General features: G+C 52.9%; 1 protein-coding gene across 1 annotated transcript in view; it reads left to right on the top strand.

The window, feature by feature from the left end:
- TASOR2 (transcription activation suppressor family member 2) overlaps nt 1-18,753 on the top strand; it is a 43,991-nt gene extending 25,238 nt beyond the window's left edge. The window contains 11 exon segments of the mRNA XM_050906106.1: nt 1,142-1,951; nt 3,232-3,468; nt 5,247-6,159; nt 7,928-8,462; nt 9,862-10,293; nt 10,744-13,452; nt 14,315-14,440; nt 14,981-15,134; nt 15,772-15,877; nt 18,040-18,221; nt 18,635-18,753. Of these exon segments, the coding sequence (XP_050762063.1) occupies nt 1,142-1,951; nt 3,232-3,468; nt 5,247-6,159; nt 7,928-8,462; nt 9,862-10,293; nt 10,744-13,452; nt 14,315-14,440; nt 14,981-15,134; nt 15,772-15,877; nt 18,040-18,221; nt 18,635-18,753 (6,323 nt within the window).

Consider the following 18,753-nt stretch of genomic DNA (forward strand, 5'->3'; position numbering starts at 1 on the left):
GGGCCAATAGGCGAAGAAAATCACGCATCTGGGAGGGGAAGGGAAACGCCTTTGCCTTGCTGGGAAGAGACGTGATGGGGAAGGGCACTGGGGTTGTCAGCCTGGCCCTGCAGCCAAAAGAAACCTCGGAGTCGGATCATAACACGCAGATGGGCCAAGCCTGCGGATGCGAAGCACCAACATCAGACTGCTGGGTTGCAGCAGATGAAGCCGGATAAGTCTGGCTTGTGCGGAAGGGGAGCTCAACAGACAGGCTCTGCATATCACACCGGCTCTCCAGGCATTTCCAGACACCAAGAGGATGCTGCTATGCCAAGCAGAGCCTACTTCCACAGTGACATCTGCGAGGACGGGCACCCTCGAGCCTTGGGACTCGTTGATCACTACTGGGAGCTGAACCCAAGGCTTTTATGATACTGCGCAGTTTATGTGGTAGGGCATTGGTCCTGCTGAAAACAGAAACACCAGCTCTTTTTCAGTAGTATCAGTCCTCCAGCTTTAGAAAATCACCCAGGGGTTCATGTTATTTATTTATACGGTCCCCAGATCTGCTTGAGGAAGTCTGTATGTCCCATCCCACTCCAGAGCACTAATGTGGTGCCTTCACGTGAAGTGCGTCCGCCCACGCTGACAGCAGGTAGAGATGGAGCTGCTGAAAGTTGCATCTGAACAGGGACATAAACAACACAAGTGATCTGAAAACGGTGCTAGTCTAAACACCCTGCATGGTCAACCCTAAATTTAAACAGGTTTAAAAAAGACCCAACAAAACCAATGTATCTTCAGAGCTCTGACTGTCCTAAATGTTGGATGTAGCGAGAGTTGCTGGAGTGAAGGGACTTAGACCGCTACGTGTGCGATCTCACCCTGTAATTTCCTGCAGAATGGGGCTAGCTGATACAACAGCAGTCTTTCATCTTAGTTTAATCCACTTTTGACTCCTACATGCAATTCTTTTTTACCTTCAGCAGTTACAAGCATCCATCAAACCAGGACGTTGCCCCTGGGGCTAGCTTTTTGTAGGTTGGCTTCTGGGACTTTTTCATAGCTTTCATGTTCTCTTTGCATGCAACAGTGAGGTGATTTGGGGAATTTAATCCTTTTTTAATATGAGTAAAATTCTATTATTTTCCTTTCACAGTTGAAAAGCACGATCCAAAAGATGAAAGGGAAGATAGTGACGATAGTGACATCTCATTAAAAATAGCCTCAGTTTTGCCTGGACTTCGCTATGCCTTACAGAAAGCCACCAGTTCTTCATGGGGGGACGCAGTCAGTACCAGCATACGTATCAAACAGCACTTCCAGGAATACGCAGAGCTTGATCAAAATACACAGCCCACCTCTGGCCAAAACAGCGAAGTTCCCCTTTCTTCTCTCCTCTCACCAACCGAGGATGAATGTACTAATCCCTTCAAAAAATGCTCAGAGCAGTCCTTCGCCCAGCTGCAGCGTTACCTCTCCGATCCCAGCAGCTATACTCTGGAAATGTCGGCTGCCTTAGGATGTTTGACTGGTGCTGTTCAGTCTCTTTGCGGCGATTCAGAGGCTGATTGTAAAGTGGAATTCTCTTCAGCTGTGCCACCAGACCCTATTCCTCCCAACACAGCAGCGGAAATAAAAGTCAAAAGTGAAAACCCAAAGCCCACGGTGGGGCTGGGCCAGGGTGGTGAAGGGCCCACAAAAGACGTCAACTCGGCCAGCAAGCTATGGGTGCAGCAGAGCAGGAGGAAATCCAGCCAAGCCGTTGTGACCAGCACCAGGAGAAAATGGTCACCCCTCAAGATGCAAATGCATCCTATGGGGGACAGCGGCAGGAACAGGAAAGCAACCAAGAAGAAGAAAATCAACATCTCTTTCTCTTTTCCTAAAAAGCCAGGGCTCATGGCCAGTTCCAATGAGCCGATGCTTAAATTAGCCAATTTGCAGTTTCCACACAGAAGGAAAAGAGGTAAGTGCTGTATAAATGGGACTGACTTCCTCCTGCTTCTCCAGGGTATCCAGCTGGGATACCCAGGGTTCACGAGGAGCCATGTCCCCTCGCTATCCCCCCAGGTGCCCAGAGCAAGCAGACACCTCCTGAGAGCATCCCAACAGGTCTGTGGTAATGCCTCCACAGTCTCTTGTTCAACTTGGGAAGGAGCCCAGGGCTATGACGGGATTTCAGTGAAGGTGCCTGAAACTTGGTGCAGTGGTCCATGCTGTTGCTTTCCTTTGCTTACGGCTGACTGTGCATCAGCCAGGTCATGGTTATTGCATCCCTTGTCCACGGGCTGTCGAAGGCTCAGGCAAGGAGCAGTTGCCAAAGCCGTTGTCATTACAGGCTGCCTAGATAACCAGCCACCCTACAGGGTCACGTTGTGACTCCCTGAGAGTCAACTTTCTTGCTGTAGCCTTGCAGAAACTAGAAGTGTGAGATTGATCCCGCCCGACTTACTCTGCTGAAAGCTGGTATCTGGCCTCAGCTGCTCATGCGAGGTGTCTCAGTGGCATACATTGTCCTCTGAAGGCTCCTGTCTCACTGCCAAGGATAGGCTAAGCCTGTCCTTTTAAACCAGCCTGAGCCTCCACCTGATTTGTAGAGACACTCAAAGTGGGTTGAGATGAATCTCAACGTTGGTGGCGAAACGTGGCTGAAAACATCCAAAGGACCACCTGCCTGCAGTTAGTGTCATACTCGGCGACCTCCCCTTGCGTTTACACACATCACAGGTAGCGGCAGCGACTGTGGAAGCGGGCTGTCGTGCAGCACAGGGGGTGGCACGGCGTCTGCCCGCTGCGGACTGAAGTCCGCTCTGATGCACAGTCCATCAAGCTTTGTCCTGGGGCACGTTGCCTCGGGCCTGGGTGGCGTTGCTGGTGGATCTGGGAGAGGTTCTTGTGTGCTTCTTGGAGAGGTAAATAAGTACCCTCAGGATGCAAGTGTGCCAGGCAGGAATTAGAGTGACTTATCCCCAGAGAACACCTATTCTAGGTCAGGAAAGCAGGCTTTTAATGAGCTTAACAAGTGATACTTAATTTTTAATAACTGCTTACTGATCACTCACATCAGTAACAAACCCATTTGTAAGATCAGATGCATAAATCAAGTCATTGAAGACTACTCTGCTGCTGCCAATCGTTTCTAAAGCAGTCCTTCCACATTCCTTAACTGGATATTTTGCAATTACTCCTTTTTAATCTGAATATGTCTCAAACCAAAAGAAGTGCCCTCCCTTTTCCTTGTCCCAGGTGCGGAGGTCCTATCTGCAGAATTTGTACACAAAACACAGTCTGAACCTGTTCGGAAGGAAACCTCAGCACCCGACGATCCTGGCTTGGAAACAAAGAGACCAAAGACACTAAAGAATCCAGACATGAAAAAGGTTCCTGTTGCTGAGACTGCCACGAAGCCAATGAAAAGTAAGATGCTAAAAAGTGTGGCTAACAGCCCATCGAAACCTCAAGCTAAAAAGCAAGCAGAAAGTGGTAAGAGTGCTGTTCCCTGTGGAAATCTTTCCTTTAAAAGCCGAGCCATCAAACATCACGGTCAGGTCACGACCGGATGATAGTAACAGCACGTTTGGCAGCAGCCGAAGGGCCTTACGAGTTTTAGTGCTGAGGGTCTGGATTGGGATCTGAGTGCTGCTGCCCCACAGCCTGCAGGCACCCAGTTACGCGTAGTAGTGTAAAACACGAAGGCGACCGTGAAAATCGCCGTTACAGGATGTACAAACCACAGGGGGTGTCTTCTGAATCCTTTCCTAAACCTTCGGTTTGCATCCTTGGCAAACTGCTCGGATAGTTTAAAAAGCCTGATTTTTAACTGCTGAGCTCTGAAACTGCGTTGAGGCAGCTCATGGACAGAGCATTAGAACCTCTGCTCGTAGCCAGCGTCTGCCTAGATTTTTAGCCCGTTACGTTGTAAATCCGGTCATTTTAAAAAGAGTCGAATTGTCGCAGCCTTTGCAGACAAACTGCAGCGGATTTAAGAGGCAGCGTGGACAGCCCCTGAGTGTAGCGTCTGCAGGTCCTGGCCGGGAGTCTGCTGTTAAACTGAGAACCAGTATTACGGTGCCAAAATAAATGATGGAACAGGAGAGTCATTTGCTGTTAATTTGTCGTGTTTTCTCACACTCGCGCTTTGATGTCCTTTTTCGGATCTGTCTCTGGTCTTTCTTTTTTCCCCTTCCTGGTGGAGGTGGGGACTTTGAAGACTGGTTTAGCCACCTCAGCTCAGTTCATCCGTTCTTCTTGGTCTTTTATTGCCACGTGTTCCTGAAACGTGGCACTTTTCATCAGCGTGTGTGTATCAAACGCCGCCCCTCCTTGCCCTTGTCACGTGAGGGTTCCCGGAGCGGATCTGGCCAGTGCTCTCGCACGGGCAGGGTGTCAGATAGGTCCTGCTGAATGCCAGGATCTGCCAACAATGCAAAATAAGAGTGTTTAGCTGTAAGAAATACTCAATTTATATGTCTTACTATGCAGTTCTCAAGGAAATTAAATGTAACATGTAGGACTTCAGCACAGATGTGATTTAATAAGGTTTTACTTGAAGAGAGATTTTTGCGCTGGAGGCATTAACCTTGTTTAATGACTTCATTCTGCTTTTATGAATATGGGCCTTGAGCCATGGTGAGGGGCATTTTTAACACTGAAAACTAAATCTACACTTATTTGCTGTGCTCTGGCTGCCTTTGGGAGCCCCCAGGTTTCTGCGTGTGCTCTGAGGTACAGCTCAGGGGCAGGTTATGCTCTTGAGAGGGTGTGCAGTGGGGGAAGCATGAGGGCAGGCTGGTTTTTCTCTGTGTTTTAGAGGGTTGTTTGTTTTTTTTTTTTAACTGTGGATTATTGAAAGCATAGCGCAGTGTTTATCTGTGAAGATTGCAAATACTCAAACTACAAGAAAATTTAAAGCAAAATAAAAAGGATTAAGGAAACACCTAAAATATCTCAGCTGTATTTAAGTGGCCAAACTACCCTGTGCACAGAGGCCAAGGGAAATTTTGTTCACTCTGGATCCCATGCCTTTTATTTCTGAGAGTAAACCCCCCCTCCTGAAGTCGCTTAGGTTTCCAACTCTGGATCGTTTTGTAGTAGCCATGGCCTGTGTGACCATGGAGATGTTGGTTTTTTTTTTTTTAAGTGCGCAAATTCCGTGTTGGAGAGACACTTTTTCCTGCCATACAGAAAGCCTGCTTTGAACCCTTCTCAAGGCAGAGCTGTGTGACCTTCATTTGTTCTCTGACTTTGTTTTTCTCATGCAGAGTGGAAGGAGCCATTCTCTGTCGTCCCGAACGAAGTTTCTTCCCAATGCCACGGAGCGGATAGCCAAATGAGTGAGATTTACCCAGGCAGGGCTGCTGATCTCGGTTTCGATGTGAAGGGGAACGACTACGAGTCCCACGCCTTGAACTTGCTGGCTGATCTGGCTCTGGGTATTCCTTCGTTTATCCCCAGGGACAGTGGGATGATCGCTGTGTCCTCCAGCGACTCTGCAAAGGAGCAGCAGAGTCATCGCAAGCACAAATCCTTGCGTGTTGCTTCCGACCACGAATACCACAGGGTAGACAAGCTTGCAAAGGGAGCCACCTCTCCTAGCAAAGCATCGCCGAACCAGAAGCTTCCTCCTGCTGAAAAAATAGACTTAAATGACTTGGCCTCTGTTCCCAGGGAGAAAAGCCCTGGGATTTTCAGCAAGAAGAACATCGCGTGCCCCAGCCCTGCAAAACCCCATGCGTTGCCTCCAAGAGAGACTCAAGAAGCTGCCGAAGTGAACAAGCACTCCTTCATCTCCGCCGAGCACTCGTACGCCTCGCAGATGCCTGAGCACTCAAAGAAACACATGTATCCCAGAGGTGCCCCCTACCCTGGACCAGCACCCTCCAGAAACGGGACCAGGAACGCCCGAGCAGGACCCCTGGTTGGGAAAGTCCTGCCTTTCCGCCACCAGCAGAACAGCACCCACCCGCAGCGGCCCTTCGAGGCCATGGCGATGAGGCGCAGGAGCAGCCTGCTCTCCCCCAGGCTGAAGGAAGACTTCGCCAAGTCCCACACAGTGAACATCTGCGGCGAGTCCCTGAAGGTGACGTGCCGTTGGGAGGCAGAGTATCTCTTTAATTTGGACAGCAGGTACACCAACGATGCCCTGGAGAAAACAGTCATCCGCGCCCTGCACGGGTAAGTCTGGAAGGACATCTGCAGGGGATGTCTCTTGCTGGATGTCTGGAGCACTTTTGGAAGGGGCTCCCTTTGCTCTTTTTTTGCTTTGCTTTGCATGATAAGTGCCTTTTTTCCCCATGCTCAGATGCCCAGTTTTGCTGTGTTAAAGCTGGTGCGTCTTCCCCACGGAGAAGGACTTGGGGATACTGGTGGGTGACAAATTGGACATGAGCCAGTGTCGTGGTTTAACCCCAGCCAGCAACTCAGCACCACGCAGCCGCTTCCCCCTTCCCCCTCCCAGTGGGGTGAGGAGGAGGAAAGAGGGGAAAAAAAGTAAAACTCGTGGGTTGAGATAAGAACAGTTTAATAACTAAAGTAAAATATAATACTACAATAGTAATAATGAAATATAATAATAATAATAGTAATGAAAAGGAATATAACAAAAAAGGAGGGGGAGGAAGGGAAAAAAAAAAACCCCAAAAAAAACCAAAAAAAAAACCCCACCAGTGATGCACAATGCAGTTGCTCACCACCCACTGACCGATGCCCAGTTAGTTCCCGAGCCACGATCCGCGCCGCCCAGCCAACTCCCCCCAGTTTATATACTGGGCATGACATTTCATGGTATGGAATACCCCTTTGGCTAGTTTGGGTCAGCTGCCCCGGCCGTGCTCCCTCCCAGCTCCTTGCACACCTGCTTGCTGGCAGAGCAGGGGAAACTGAAAAGTCCTTGGCTTAAGATAAGCGCTACTTAGCAACAACTAAAACATCAGAGTGTTATCAACATCATTCTCACACTAAATCCAAAACACAGCACTGTACCAGCTACTAAAAAGAAAGTTAACTCTGTCCCAGCCGAAACCAGGACAGCCAGCAATGTGCGCTTGCAGCCCAGAAAGCCAACCGTATCCTGGTTACATCAAAAGAAGCATGGCCAGCAGGTCGAGGGAGGTGATGCTACTCCACCACCTCTACTCCACTCTCGTGAGTCCCCACCTGGAGTACTGTGTCCAGCTCTGGGGTCCCCAGCACAGGGAAGACAAGGACCCTTGGAGCGGGTCCAGAGGAGGCCATGAAAATGGTCAGAGGGATAGAACACCTCTCCTGTGAGGAAAGGCTGAGAGAGTTGGGGTTGTTCAGCCTGGAGAAGAGAATGCTCCAGGGAGACCTTATTGCAGCCTTTTGATATATAAAGGGGGCTTATAGGAAAGACAGAGAAAGACTTTTTACCAAGGCATGTAGTGACAGGACAAGGGACAACGGTTTTAAACTGAGAGAGGGAAGGTTTGCTTTGGACATAAGGAAGAAATGTTTTACAGTGAGGGTGGTGAGACACTGGAACAGGTTGCCCAGAGAAGTTGTGGATGCCCCATTATTGGAAGTGATCAAGGCCAGGCTGGACGGGGCTTTGAGCAACCTGATCCAGTGGAAGATGTCCCTGGCATCTTCCCCCGTGGCGGGGGGAGGATGGGACTAGATGATCTTTAAAGGTCCCTCTTAACCCAAACCATTCTATGATTCCTGTGGCTCTGCAGCTAGAATTGGTACCTAGAGCCATGAACTCCTCCGTGAAGGTCCTCCTTTGCAGCCGTGAGTTTCTCTTTTTTTTTTTTTTTTCAACAAGCTGGAAACCACATCAAGTGATCTGTGTCTGCAGCTGGGCATTTGCAGCCGCCCTGCATTGGGCCTTAGCGCTGTGGGGAACCAGGAGATGAGTTACCTTGTGCTAGTCAACGGGAGGAAGGATGAAGATGTTTCAAGCTGTGTTTGCTTTCCCTTCCAGGCCCTGGGACCCTGATCTGCCTGACGACGTGGAAGAGATGAAGCTGATACTTCATATGTGGGTGGCTCTCTTCTACAGCAAACCCAGCAAACTCCTGAGCAGCACGAGGAAGGTGGTGGAGCACAGCAACCCCAAGAAGTACGTCTCAATAAACAGCACTGGGGACTTTCTGGAGCTGAGTGATGATGGTGAGGACTGTTTTGGGTTGGAGACGTGCCCTGCAGACTCTCGGTCAGACCCTGACCAGATTCCCAGCAGCTCTCTGGATCGCAGCACACATTGCCAGGGATGTTTCCGCCCAGAGGAGAGCCCTGCAGACTCTCAGACTGACGCTGATGGGACTCCTGGTGTTGTCGATAGTACGGTATCATCTTCTTCAGGGGAGATGCCCTGTGGGGAGGAGGAGCCTTCCTCCACAAGCTGTCCTGAGAGCCTTTCCCTCGCTGAACATGCTGATGAGAGCCTGGCTGTGAAAGACAGGCAGCTGGCAGTCGTTCCTGAGGAGCGTGTGCATGACGTCTCGACCATCACTGCGGTAAGAGCTTGCGGTTTGGGTGATACGAGTCTACAGGGCGCATAATGCGTTTTGCATTTATAGGAGTAGGATCTTCTGAGAGGAGTAGAGCAGACGTGCTTGTGGGCTCTCTTAGAGCCAGGCAGTGGGGGTCCCCAAAGCGGGACAGAGATGTCCCCTAGCATTTAGCTGCCCCAAATGACTGCCACGCAGACATGCTCAGAGTCACCATAAAAAAGAAGCTTTCAGGCCTCAATCCGGGTTTGGATGTCCTCTTGGGCTGAGCTGGCATCCCCGGGCTCTGGCATGAGCTGTATCTATCCCTGTCCAAGGGAGCAGGGTCTTGACGTGGATGCTCTCCAAGGGGGAGGAATCCCAAAGAACTAGAGCAATTAAAGTGTCGAGTTCGGCGTCTGTTCCTGGTTTCAGCTGCGAGCTGTGTGAGCTCAGACGAGATCTCAGACCTGTGCTTACCTGAGGGAGGAGAGGAACCACAAACATCCCAGACCGGGACTCAAAAGCCTGCCTGTCTCCTGTGGGCAGCTGCATTTGCCTGCCCGTGGCCGCAGCAGCCCAGACGTGTCAGGGGACACGGCACAGCCTTTCCTCCGCTGGTTTGGGAGAGCTGAGGTTTGCTGGCTTGGAGAGGTTTCCCCCACACAGATGGCAGCGCAGTGCTTTGCAACATTTCCCTCGCCCCTCTGGTGAAGTCAGTTAATACTCCATTCTGGGTGGGGTTTTTTAAATTAATTTTTGCAGTTTCTACGGTCTGCAGATGGTCAGGAGTGGAGGTACTTGCGTAAATTATAAAACATAGGTGTCTGCTGACATTTTTCAAGCCTGAATTCTTGAACTAAAATAATTCCTTTAAAACTTCCGCTCTGAACAAACGGGCAGCTGCCATAGGGCTGCAACTGTTTTGCACGAAGGAAGAAACATCCCAGTGTTTTTTACCACCTGAGTTTAGTGCTGTGGAGCAGGCAGAAGTGTTTTTGGAGGAAATGTGGGATCACTGCCCGTAGTGTCCATATAGCTTGCTTAGACGGATAAACTCAGTAAAGATAAGAGGATGCTGCTACATACATTACCTCTGGGCGCTGGCTGATGGCCCCTGCACAGTTTGGCCTATTTTTGAGCCATTTTGTGGTGTAAAGAAGGTAGAAAGTTTCAAAACCTTTTCCTGGCTGTCTGTGGGACTCTGCTTGCCGGCTGCAGTGGGGATGGTAGCGGCTCACGTGGGGTAAGGATTCAACCTGGACTTATTTTAGAGACAAACTCAAACTAATGCCCTCAGATGCTGTCGGAGTGGTTGTACTCGCAAAGTTTGAGCATTTAAAATATCCATGTCCTCCTGCATGGGTGTCTCAGCTCCTGTATTTGCCTCCCTTGAAGATTTAACCTCTGAATTGTGTTGTTTCAGGAGGAGCCGCCCAGGGAGGAGCTGCCGGACGCTACAATCGCCCCCAGCCCTTCCGATGAGCTCAGCGATACCGGCAAGCCCCCAGCTGCACTGGGCAGGGAAAACCCATGCAGCCAAGCCCCAAATTCCAGTACAGCTCCCTGGAGTGATGCCCCGTGCACGCTGCGTGGCCGTGGAGAGCAGCAGAAGAGCGGGTGGGCAGCAGGATCAGGGGGTGGCCCCGGCCGTCCCGAGGATAGGGAGAGCATGGGAGACGCTGGGCACTGTACGGAGGTTGAGGACGGCAGCTGGGCCACCAGCGACGGACTGCAACGTGCCTGTGATTCAGTGCCCTTAGAAGCGAGTCCCAAAAGTGCAAAGGCCGATGGAGCCAGTGGGGAAGGCAGGCAATCACAAGACCCCTTCGGACATGCGGAAAAAGAGCAGGAAGAGGTGGAGGAGGGAAAAAAAGAGAGAGAGAACTCTGAATATGAAAGCACAGTCCTGGGACCTGTTGATTTAGCGTTTTCTGAAAGCGGTGATGCCGACATGGAGCATGAATACAGTGAGCAGAAGCGAGTGAATTCGGCATGTCCGAAGGACTTTGGCGTTCCTGGAGAGGGCCCTGTACCCAGCACCACAGCCTTAGCGTCTCCCTGCCCAGGCAGATCAACGCCAGTGCTGTCAGATGGGACTGGGACTGGGACTGGCCCTCAAGGGTTTCCTGGTGAGAAGGCACCAAGCCTGGACACACTGCAAGAGCCCTGGGAGGCTCTGGCCACCTCAGGTATGGAGACAAACGGTGTTGGTTTGGCACACGCAGCCAGTCCAGCCAACGTGGGGTCGCCTCGTGACAGCGGGTTGATGCTGCTGTTACCGTCTGATCCGAGCCTTGTCTGTCAGGCACAGCCAGACAGCATTACAGGCAACTTGGGAGCTGCTGGAGAGACGCTCGGGGATGGTTTGGAGCAGAAAGACAAGGATCGTGCGCCCTCTGCAGAAAGGCGGGCGCCTGCTGGGAGCAAAGCTGCCGGCACAGCTGGCCTCAAGTCACCGTGCGGCCAAGGACTGTCACTAACCTTGTCCCCTGACTCCAACTCTGTCTACCTCACATCTCTTGATGGAGCAACAGATCCTGGGGCTGCTCCAGAGGACCAGGAGGCCATGGCAAGCATCCAGTCTCCATCACAGAGTGACCTGGGAGGGAGCAGCTGCCTTTCCCAAAGGTGTGGAGGCGACGTTTGTGCTGACCTCACTTCGCTGTGCACTGGTGAACCAAACCAAGAAGGGAACAAGGTTTTGGTGGAAGAACAGCGTAGCAGCCCTTTTGCCAACTGCACAGATGTGCTGGATGAGTCCTCGGGAGCAGGTGATGGCCAGGGCTTCGCCTTCAACTGCACAGCCTTAGCAGGTGACTCTGAAGCTGGGGACAGCGATGATGTGTGCCTCGGTGAAGAGAAGTCCCCCGGGAGCGACAAAACAAACACAGCGATGGTGGCTAACGCACTGCAGGAGCCAGAGACCTTTCTTCATCACCTCCTGGAATCAGAGCCCTCCTCCTTGGTGAGAGAGGGGATGTCTGCCATGAAGGAGCACCCCAGGCAGCAGCAAAGCTCCTCAAACGGCTTGTTCCCACCTGCCCGCGGAGGCTCAGCTCCTGCTTCTCCCCCCCAGCAGGACCCTCTCCCCCGTGGCAGACACGCAGGCCCCCACCACCACTTGTTAGAGCAAAGCGAGCAGGGGCCAGTCCTGTGCCAACACGGGAAGCCCTGCGAGCAAGTAGGTGCTGCAGAGGTGAGCGTGGCTGCCGACAGCCCAGACGGCTCCTTAAAGCCCAGATGTGCAGAAAAGGTGAAAAAAGACACGGGTCCATGCCATGCAGAGCCAGCGGAGAGCTCCCCTGTGCGTGTGCTCCTGCCAGGTAGCCCGAGATCGATGCCTCCTTCTCCTCTGCATAACCACAAGGCAGGTCTGCACAGCATCGAGCCAGACTCAGTCCTCGATGTGTACCCTGAGACGTGCTCTCCCAGCGTGAGTCTGGCTCTGGATGGTGCCCCAAGGTCCTGCTGCATGGGACGGCTGCCACCAGGCGCCTGCTCCGGGTGTGCCAGCCCTGGGGGCCAAGCAGCGGACATGGTAGGGAACCATGAGAAGGAACCCATCCTGCATGAGGATTCAGAAGGAGGAAGCAGCATCCCTCTTGCCAGTCCTGCGTCTTTTTCACCAGGGGAGTTGCTCAGGCCGCTGTGCGAGCCCCAGTCTGTGTGCAACCAGGGCGAGCACGAGGCCGAGGGATCCGACGCGTTTGCTGATCTGCACCGTGCCAGCATGGAGGCGGGAGAGGGAGAAATCCCCACTCTCCCTTTCCCAGTGTTGCCATTACATGCGCACAGGGAGCTCTCTGGAGAAAGCCTGGAGCTTAGTGACGCTGAGGATATTTCAGACGTGCTCCCGAAGGCAAAGCAGCTCCTCAGCAAAGACAGATGCATGGGCTTGACCTTTGAAGATCTGTTTGAGACTACCTCCGGTGACTCAGACCAGGAGTATTTTGGGGGGACTTCACAGTCCCTGCTTACACCTAAGGGTTCCTACGGCACGAGATCCGTGGATGCTGCAGGCACAAGGACTAACTGCGACTCCTCCTCCACGAGCTTGGTGCACACGGAGGGGCGCAGCGAGGACCGGGGCTCGCTGGGCACGGAGCGGGGCTGCTCACGGGCTGAGCGCGGCTGGCCGATCGGCCCGGGGGAAACCAGCAGCGGGCACATTCCACCGTATGTCAATATTAGGGACAGCCAGGGGATCACCAAGGACTACTGGAACTTCGTGGTCACCAAAAAGTGCCAGGAGAGGATGGGAAATTTGCAGCCTTCGAAGAGGCGCAGCCACTGTGCAGGGCAGTCTCATTTGTTAAGGTCGCTGATGGGGACTTGGAGGGGTTTTGAGGAAATCACCCAGCACACTTTGGACATGGAGTGTCTCCGTTTCCATTATAAGCTAAAACAAATCCTAAGGAGTGGGAAACCACCCTTTTCTACCTCCAAAAGCATCTTTCCACAAGACTTTTCTCCCCAGGTGATGTCTGAGACCTTGCCTGTGCGAGAAGCTCCTGTCCCGCTCTCCCCGCGGAGCAGGAGCCCTTTGCAGGTGACGATCCTGCCCTCGGACACATGGCTGAGCGGGCTCGGCTGGCATGGGGACCCACGTACCCCATGGCAGGACACCCTCTGCGACGAAAAGAGCAGGGCCAGATCCCAAACCATGAGCCAGGGCCGCACGGCTCCCTTCCACCTCAGCAAGCTCAAATACGATAATAAGCTAAAGGACTCGGGAGGGGACATCGCCGTCATCCTTGACGAGTTCAACAGGGTGAGGCTGAGCAGGGCTGAGGGGAGCGAGGGCGAAGGGCCGGCCCCGGCGCACGGGGAGGCCACGAGCGAGTGGACGTGCGCATCCCTCCCCGGGAGGATGGCCGCCTTCGAGGAGATGATGGCGGACCTGTGCAGCACGCTGCATTTCCACCTGCGCAGCGTGGCCAAGGAGGCCTGCAGCGACGCCGGCATGTTCTACCTGGTGGAGACGGGCAAGGACCCTTTCTTTGCAAGAGTGAAGGTAACAGCCAGTCTGGCCGGCCTGGACGGGGACGGGTGGCCCTGGGGTGAGAGCTGAGGGCAGCAGGAGCAGGCGCAGGGCAAGCTTGCTCAAGCTGGCGTGGATGGCGTTTGGTTCCCTTAAGCCAGGAGCCATCTCTGCCATTTCGTCTCGGCTCCCGCCACCAGAAATTACAATCACAGAATCATTTAGATTGGAAAAGACCTTTAAGATCATTGAGTCCAACCGTTAACCTAACGCTGCCAAGTCCACCACTAAACCATGTCCCTAAGTGCCACGTCTACATGTCTTTTGAATCCCTCCAGGGATGGTGACTCCACCACTTCCCTGGGCAGCCTGTTCCAGTGCTCAATAACCCTTTTGGTGAAGAAATTTTTCCTAACATCCAATCGAAACCTCCCCTGGCACAACTTGAGGCCGTTTCTTCTTGTCCTATCACTTGAACATCCCCCGGGCCAAAACTGATCAAAGTGCATGCAGGAGCAGCCCAAACTCAACCCCTGCAAGGTGGCTTTTGCTTGAGCTCTCATTAAAGGGTTGGAAACTCGGGAGGGTGATTGCATGGGAGGATTTACCGCTCCAAAATAGCGAAGAGGCCCGATGCATGGTACAGTGAGATGTTCGAGGTGGTTTCCTAAAAGGTTTTTGCTGCTTCCTCCACTGCTGGCTGGAGCCCTGGCCTGGAGCACGCAGTGCCTTTGACAGATGGACGCCGTAGGGTGCCCTTGACACCAGGGTGCCTGGTTGGTGTCGCTGTCTCATTCCTCTCTCCTTGTCCCCAGGCGCGTGCGTGCCGGGAGCACGGCACCGCTGTTGTGAAGATATTCTCCATACAAACCTTCTTACACGATTCCTGTTTCAGACCTTGCTGAAGAAAGACGGCCGCGTGGAGATCGAACCTCTGAGCTTCTGCGAAGCGAAACGACCGGATGCTGACAGGCTGCTCGTCGTCATCAGGAACGAGGACATTTCCTCGCACATCCACAACGTAAGGCCTGAGTCGGTCCTTTTTTCCCTACCAGCACTATTTTTTAATATCAGGATCCATTTTAAAGGTTTTTTTTTAATTTTACACTATATATAGCTGCAGATTTAATTGTCAGTCTCTGCAGATACACTGTTCTCTCCACTGAAAGAGCAGTGCTTCATGAAGAGCCGTTAAAAACGAATATTTCAAAAACATGAAGCCTGTCAGTTCTGCTTTTCTTCTGTCTCCATTTTTGATCACTGAATAACGTCCCTTGGAGTAGCCCAGCTCAAAGGACTCAGGCTGGGCTTATCTCGGGTAACGGAGCAGTTCAGCTGGGCTTTGGCTCGTGGGCTCCAGTGAATATTGCAGCAGAGTGAGCTGCCTGTAGCTCCCCGTATCGCCGTCCACAGCTTTGGGGTTGGGCTATGGAGACACGAGTGTTGGGGTGATGCAGACAGAGGACGAGGTGGGCTCCCTGGGTCTCCCAGGAGCGGGTGTGAGTTGCAGAGAAGTGTTGAAATGCAGCGGCGTGCGCAAAAGCATCTCTGCCATGAGCAGGTCCCGTGCTTGCTGAAGCTAAAGCACTGTCCCAGCGTGGTGTTCGCCGGAGTGGACAGCCCCGAAGATATACCAGGTCACACGTACCAGGAGCTGTTTCATACCGGCGGCTTCGTGGTGTCAGACGACGAGGTGTTGGAAACGGTAACGCTGGGTGAGTCTCGCTGCGGCCTCTCGCTTGGATACAAACACACGGTGTCGGCTCCCGGCCTTGTCCGCTGGTTTGCCGACACCTTCCAAAAACTTGCCATCGGTGTCCTCTGCTCCTGCTTTAAGTGGGGGCGATTCTTTCCCTCTGTTTGACGTTTGTAGACCCCATCTGGATAGCGGGTCCAGGTCAGGCTCCCAAAAACATCTGAGTACAGAGGGGGCCACCAAGATGGCCAGGGGCTGGAGCAGGGGTTGTACGAGGACGTTCAGCCTCGGGAAGGGAGGACAAAGGGGAGACCTTGTTGCCATCTTCAGCTCCCTAATGGGAAGTGGCAGAGAAAACTGAGCCGCACTCCTCCTGGAGGTGCGCAGCAATGGGACAAGAGGTGACAGGGACAAGTTGCGCTTATCCTTTTAGATGTTAGGGGGAAAAAAATGACAGCAAACGTGTTCAAACACCAGGACAGGATCCCAGTTTCACAACCCAGGTTGTGAGTCTCCATCCTTGGAGATATTCAAACCTCACCTAGACAAAGCCCCGAGCAACCTCAGGTGGCCCAACCTTGAACAGGGGTTGGGCCAGAGACCCCCAGGCACCCCTTCCACCCTCGGTTACCCTCCGGCTCTTGCTGTCTCCCCAGGCCAACTGAAAGAGGTGGTGAAGGTGCTGGAGAAGCTGAACGGAAGCGGGAGGTGGAAGTGGCTCCTTCACTACAAGGAGAGCAAGAAGCTCAGAGAAGATGTCAGGTAACGGCTCTGCGGTGGCAGCTCCCTCATCCCTGCTGTCCTCGTCACCGCAGCAAGGACGTACCCACCATGGAGTGTGGTGTCCCGTTCGGTGCACTCAGTGCAGGGACACAGGGCGAGCTAGGTGCCTCTGATTTGGGTTTTGGCCTCTTACAAGATGAATTTGAAGATTTTTGTTTAAATAAGAACTTTTCTCAACAGCGAGAGACCGTGTGCCTCAAGTCTGGAATTGCTGGAGGTCAGCATTTGAGCGTTAGCAAGTAAGGTGCGATAGATCTGTTTTATACCTATGTGAGAGGGAGCAGCAGGAGATGGGACCTGGAGAGGATCAGATGGCCTGAAACGTTGTGTCTTGCACGTGATCCCGGATGAGGCAGAGCTCTGGCAGCTGCTTCTTGCACCCCGCTGTATCTCCATAAGGCAGTTCCCCCCTCTCTTTGGCAGAGACGCCCTCTGTGAGCGTTACAGCCTGCCAAGGGGCTTGAGGAAAGGCACAAATTTCGTTTGAGGAGCTGCACGCTCCGAAAGCTGCCTCTGCAAACTGAGCTCCCTTCCCACCAGCTCACCCCAGGTCCTGCACACACACACACACACACACCGGGAGCTCACGGTACCTTCCTGCGCCTCTCTCTGCCCCGCCGTCTCTTTGCTGTTTCTTTTTCTGTCCCATCACGTGTGGGATTTGGGGGAGTGATGAGGAGCTCTGAGTTTGTAATGTGGAGAGGAGCCGGGGTGTCGCGGGGAGTGTGTAAAATCAAACCCTGCTGGGAAAAGCAGAACTTCTCCTGTTGCTATTTGCTACTTATTTTAGGTTATTTGCAACAACATGTATTTAACTCATGCAATTCGAAAAAGAGAAGTAAGACGGCGAATGCTATCCATTGAAATGTCCTGCTTTTATCACGTTTGAACTCAGAGAGGGCGGTTTTTATCGGGCAGGCTGCCTTTGTTAGTGCCAGACCACGGGCCAGAAAGGACGGCTTTCTAGTAACGACCTGCGAACAAAGAGGAAACTGGTCTTGTTCTGTCTGAGCAGAAAACGCTACAACAAATGGGGAGAGATCTCAGATCCTCTCCACGCTCAGCCTTTACAGTGGTAGCACAGAGTAATCGTTCTGAAGACCTGGTTTTCAGTCCTCGAGCAGTGAGGTGTCACGGAAGCTCGGGGTCGGGTATTTCATCGTAGTCTGTGAGATGAGGACTCAACCTCATCAGCGGATGCCGCTGTGGAGCAAGTGTTTTCCCTGTGCTCCGTCACTGGCACTCACGTTAGCATCTCTTGACTCCATTGGGGTGGGATCATGAGCCCCGGTGTCGTGATTTAACCCCAGCCGGCAACTAAGCCCCACACAGCCGCTCGCTCACTCCCCCCGGTGGGATGGGGAAGAGAATCGGAAGGGTAAAAGTGAGAAAACGCATGGGTTGAGATAAGGACAGTTTAATAGGTAAAGCAAAAGCCGCGTGCGCAAGCAAAGCAAAACAAGGAATTCATTCACCACTTCCCATGGGCAGGCAGGTGTTCAGCCAGCTCCAGGAAAGCAGGGCTCCGTCACGCGTAACGGTGACTTGGGAAGACAAACGCCATCACTCCGAACGTCCCCCCCTTCCTTTTTCTTCCCCCAGCTCTATATGCTGAGCATGACGTCCTATGGTATGGAATATCCCTTTGGGCAGGTGGGGTGAGCTGTCCTGGCTGTGTCCCCTCCCAGCTTCTCGTCCACCCCCAGCCTCGTCGCTGGTGGGGTGGGGTGAGGAGCAGAAGAGGCCTTGGCTCTGTGCAAGCACTGCTCAGCAATAACAAAAACATCCCTGAATTATCAACGCTGTTTCCAGCACAAATCCAAACCACAGCCCCACACCAGCCACTACGAAGAAAATTAACTCTACCCCAGCCAAAACCAGCACACCCAATCTGTCAGAGCTGCCTGGAGCCATTTTGTTTTCCTGCTGCGTGCATGATCCGTACGGTGACACTTGCTCCTGCCATCTCCAGTTAGTGCAGGGGAGCAAGCGTAAAAGCACCCAAGAAGCTGGAAGAAACACACGTGGGGGAAAGGCAGGTCCCATCATACCTGCTCGTTCCCTGGGAGGGGAGAGAGGGGTGAAGCCCCTCGCCGCTTCACCTTGCCCTTTGCTGCTTCACCTTGCCCCTCTCCCAGCAGGGTGGACGCCGACGCCCGCAAGAAGCTCTTGATCCTCAAATGTTGCCAAGGAGCCGATCTCGTCGAGGTGCTGCACTACCACGCCTGCGACTCCGGGTCGTCCCCCAAATCCGAGTATGTCAAGTGCTTGTTGAACCTGCAGGTTCAGCACGTCAGCGCCAGGTTCGCTGTGTATCTCACAGGTAAGGGCAGGCTCTGGGCGCTGCCCTCAGCCCCCATGAGCCCCGTCTTAAATTGGTCTGGGAGGCGGTGGAGGAGGGATGAGAAACACCCCATTTTTTCCTCCCGTTTACAGCTAGAATCACTTATTTGAGGTGCGGGGCAGGTGCGAGCCGATTCATTGCAAGTCAATGCAGTAGAAGGCAAAATGAACAGATTTTTGGAGGTCTGCTAAATTCTGGCGGTTTTTCGAGCCTGCGGATGGCTTTACGTCACGCTCTAATTCTGGCCTTGCTGGGCTGAGGCTGTTTGCGAAGCGGTGCTGCTAATCTGCTCCCGTTTGCAAAACTGCAGCGGGATTTGGGGATATTTTCTGTAGGTTTCAGAACCACCTCGTTTTCTTGTTTGAATTACGGTGCCGTTCCTTCCTTTGCAGAAAAGCCCAGCGTCAGCAGGGAGGTCCTTGAAAGCAAAGGAATCCTTGTGGCCGACGTCAACACTTTCCTTGGGACGGTGCAGAAAGCAGCTGCCTCGTTTAGAAGAAGCTACTGGTAA

Source organism: Gymnogyps californianus, chromosome 1, assembly GCF_018139145.2.
Source record: "Gymnogyps californianus isolate 813 chromosome 1, ASM1813914v2, whole genome shotgun sequence".
Taxonomy (NCBI): Eukaryota; Metazoa; Chordata; class Aves; order Accipitriformes; family Cathartidae; genus Gymnogyps; species Gymnogyps californianus.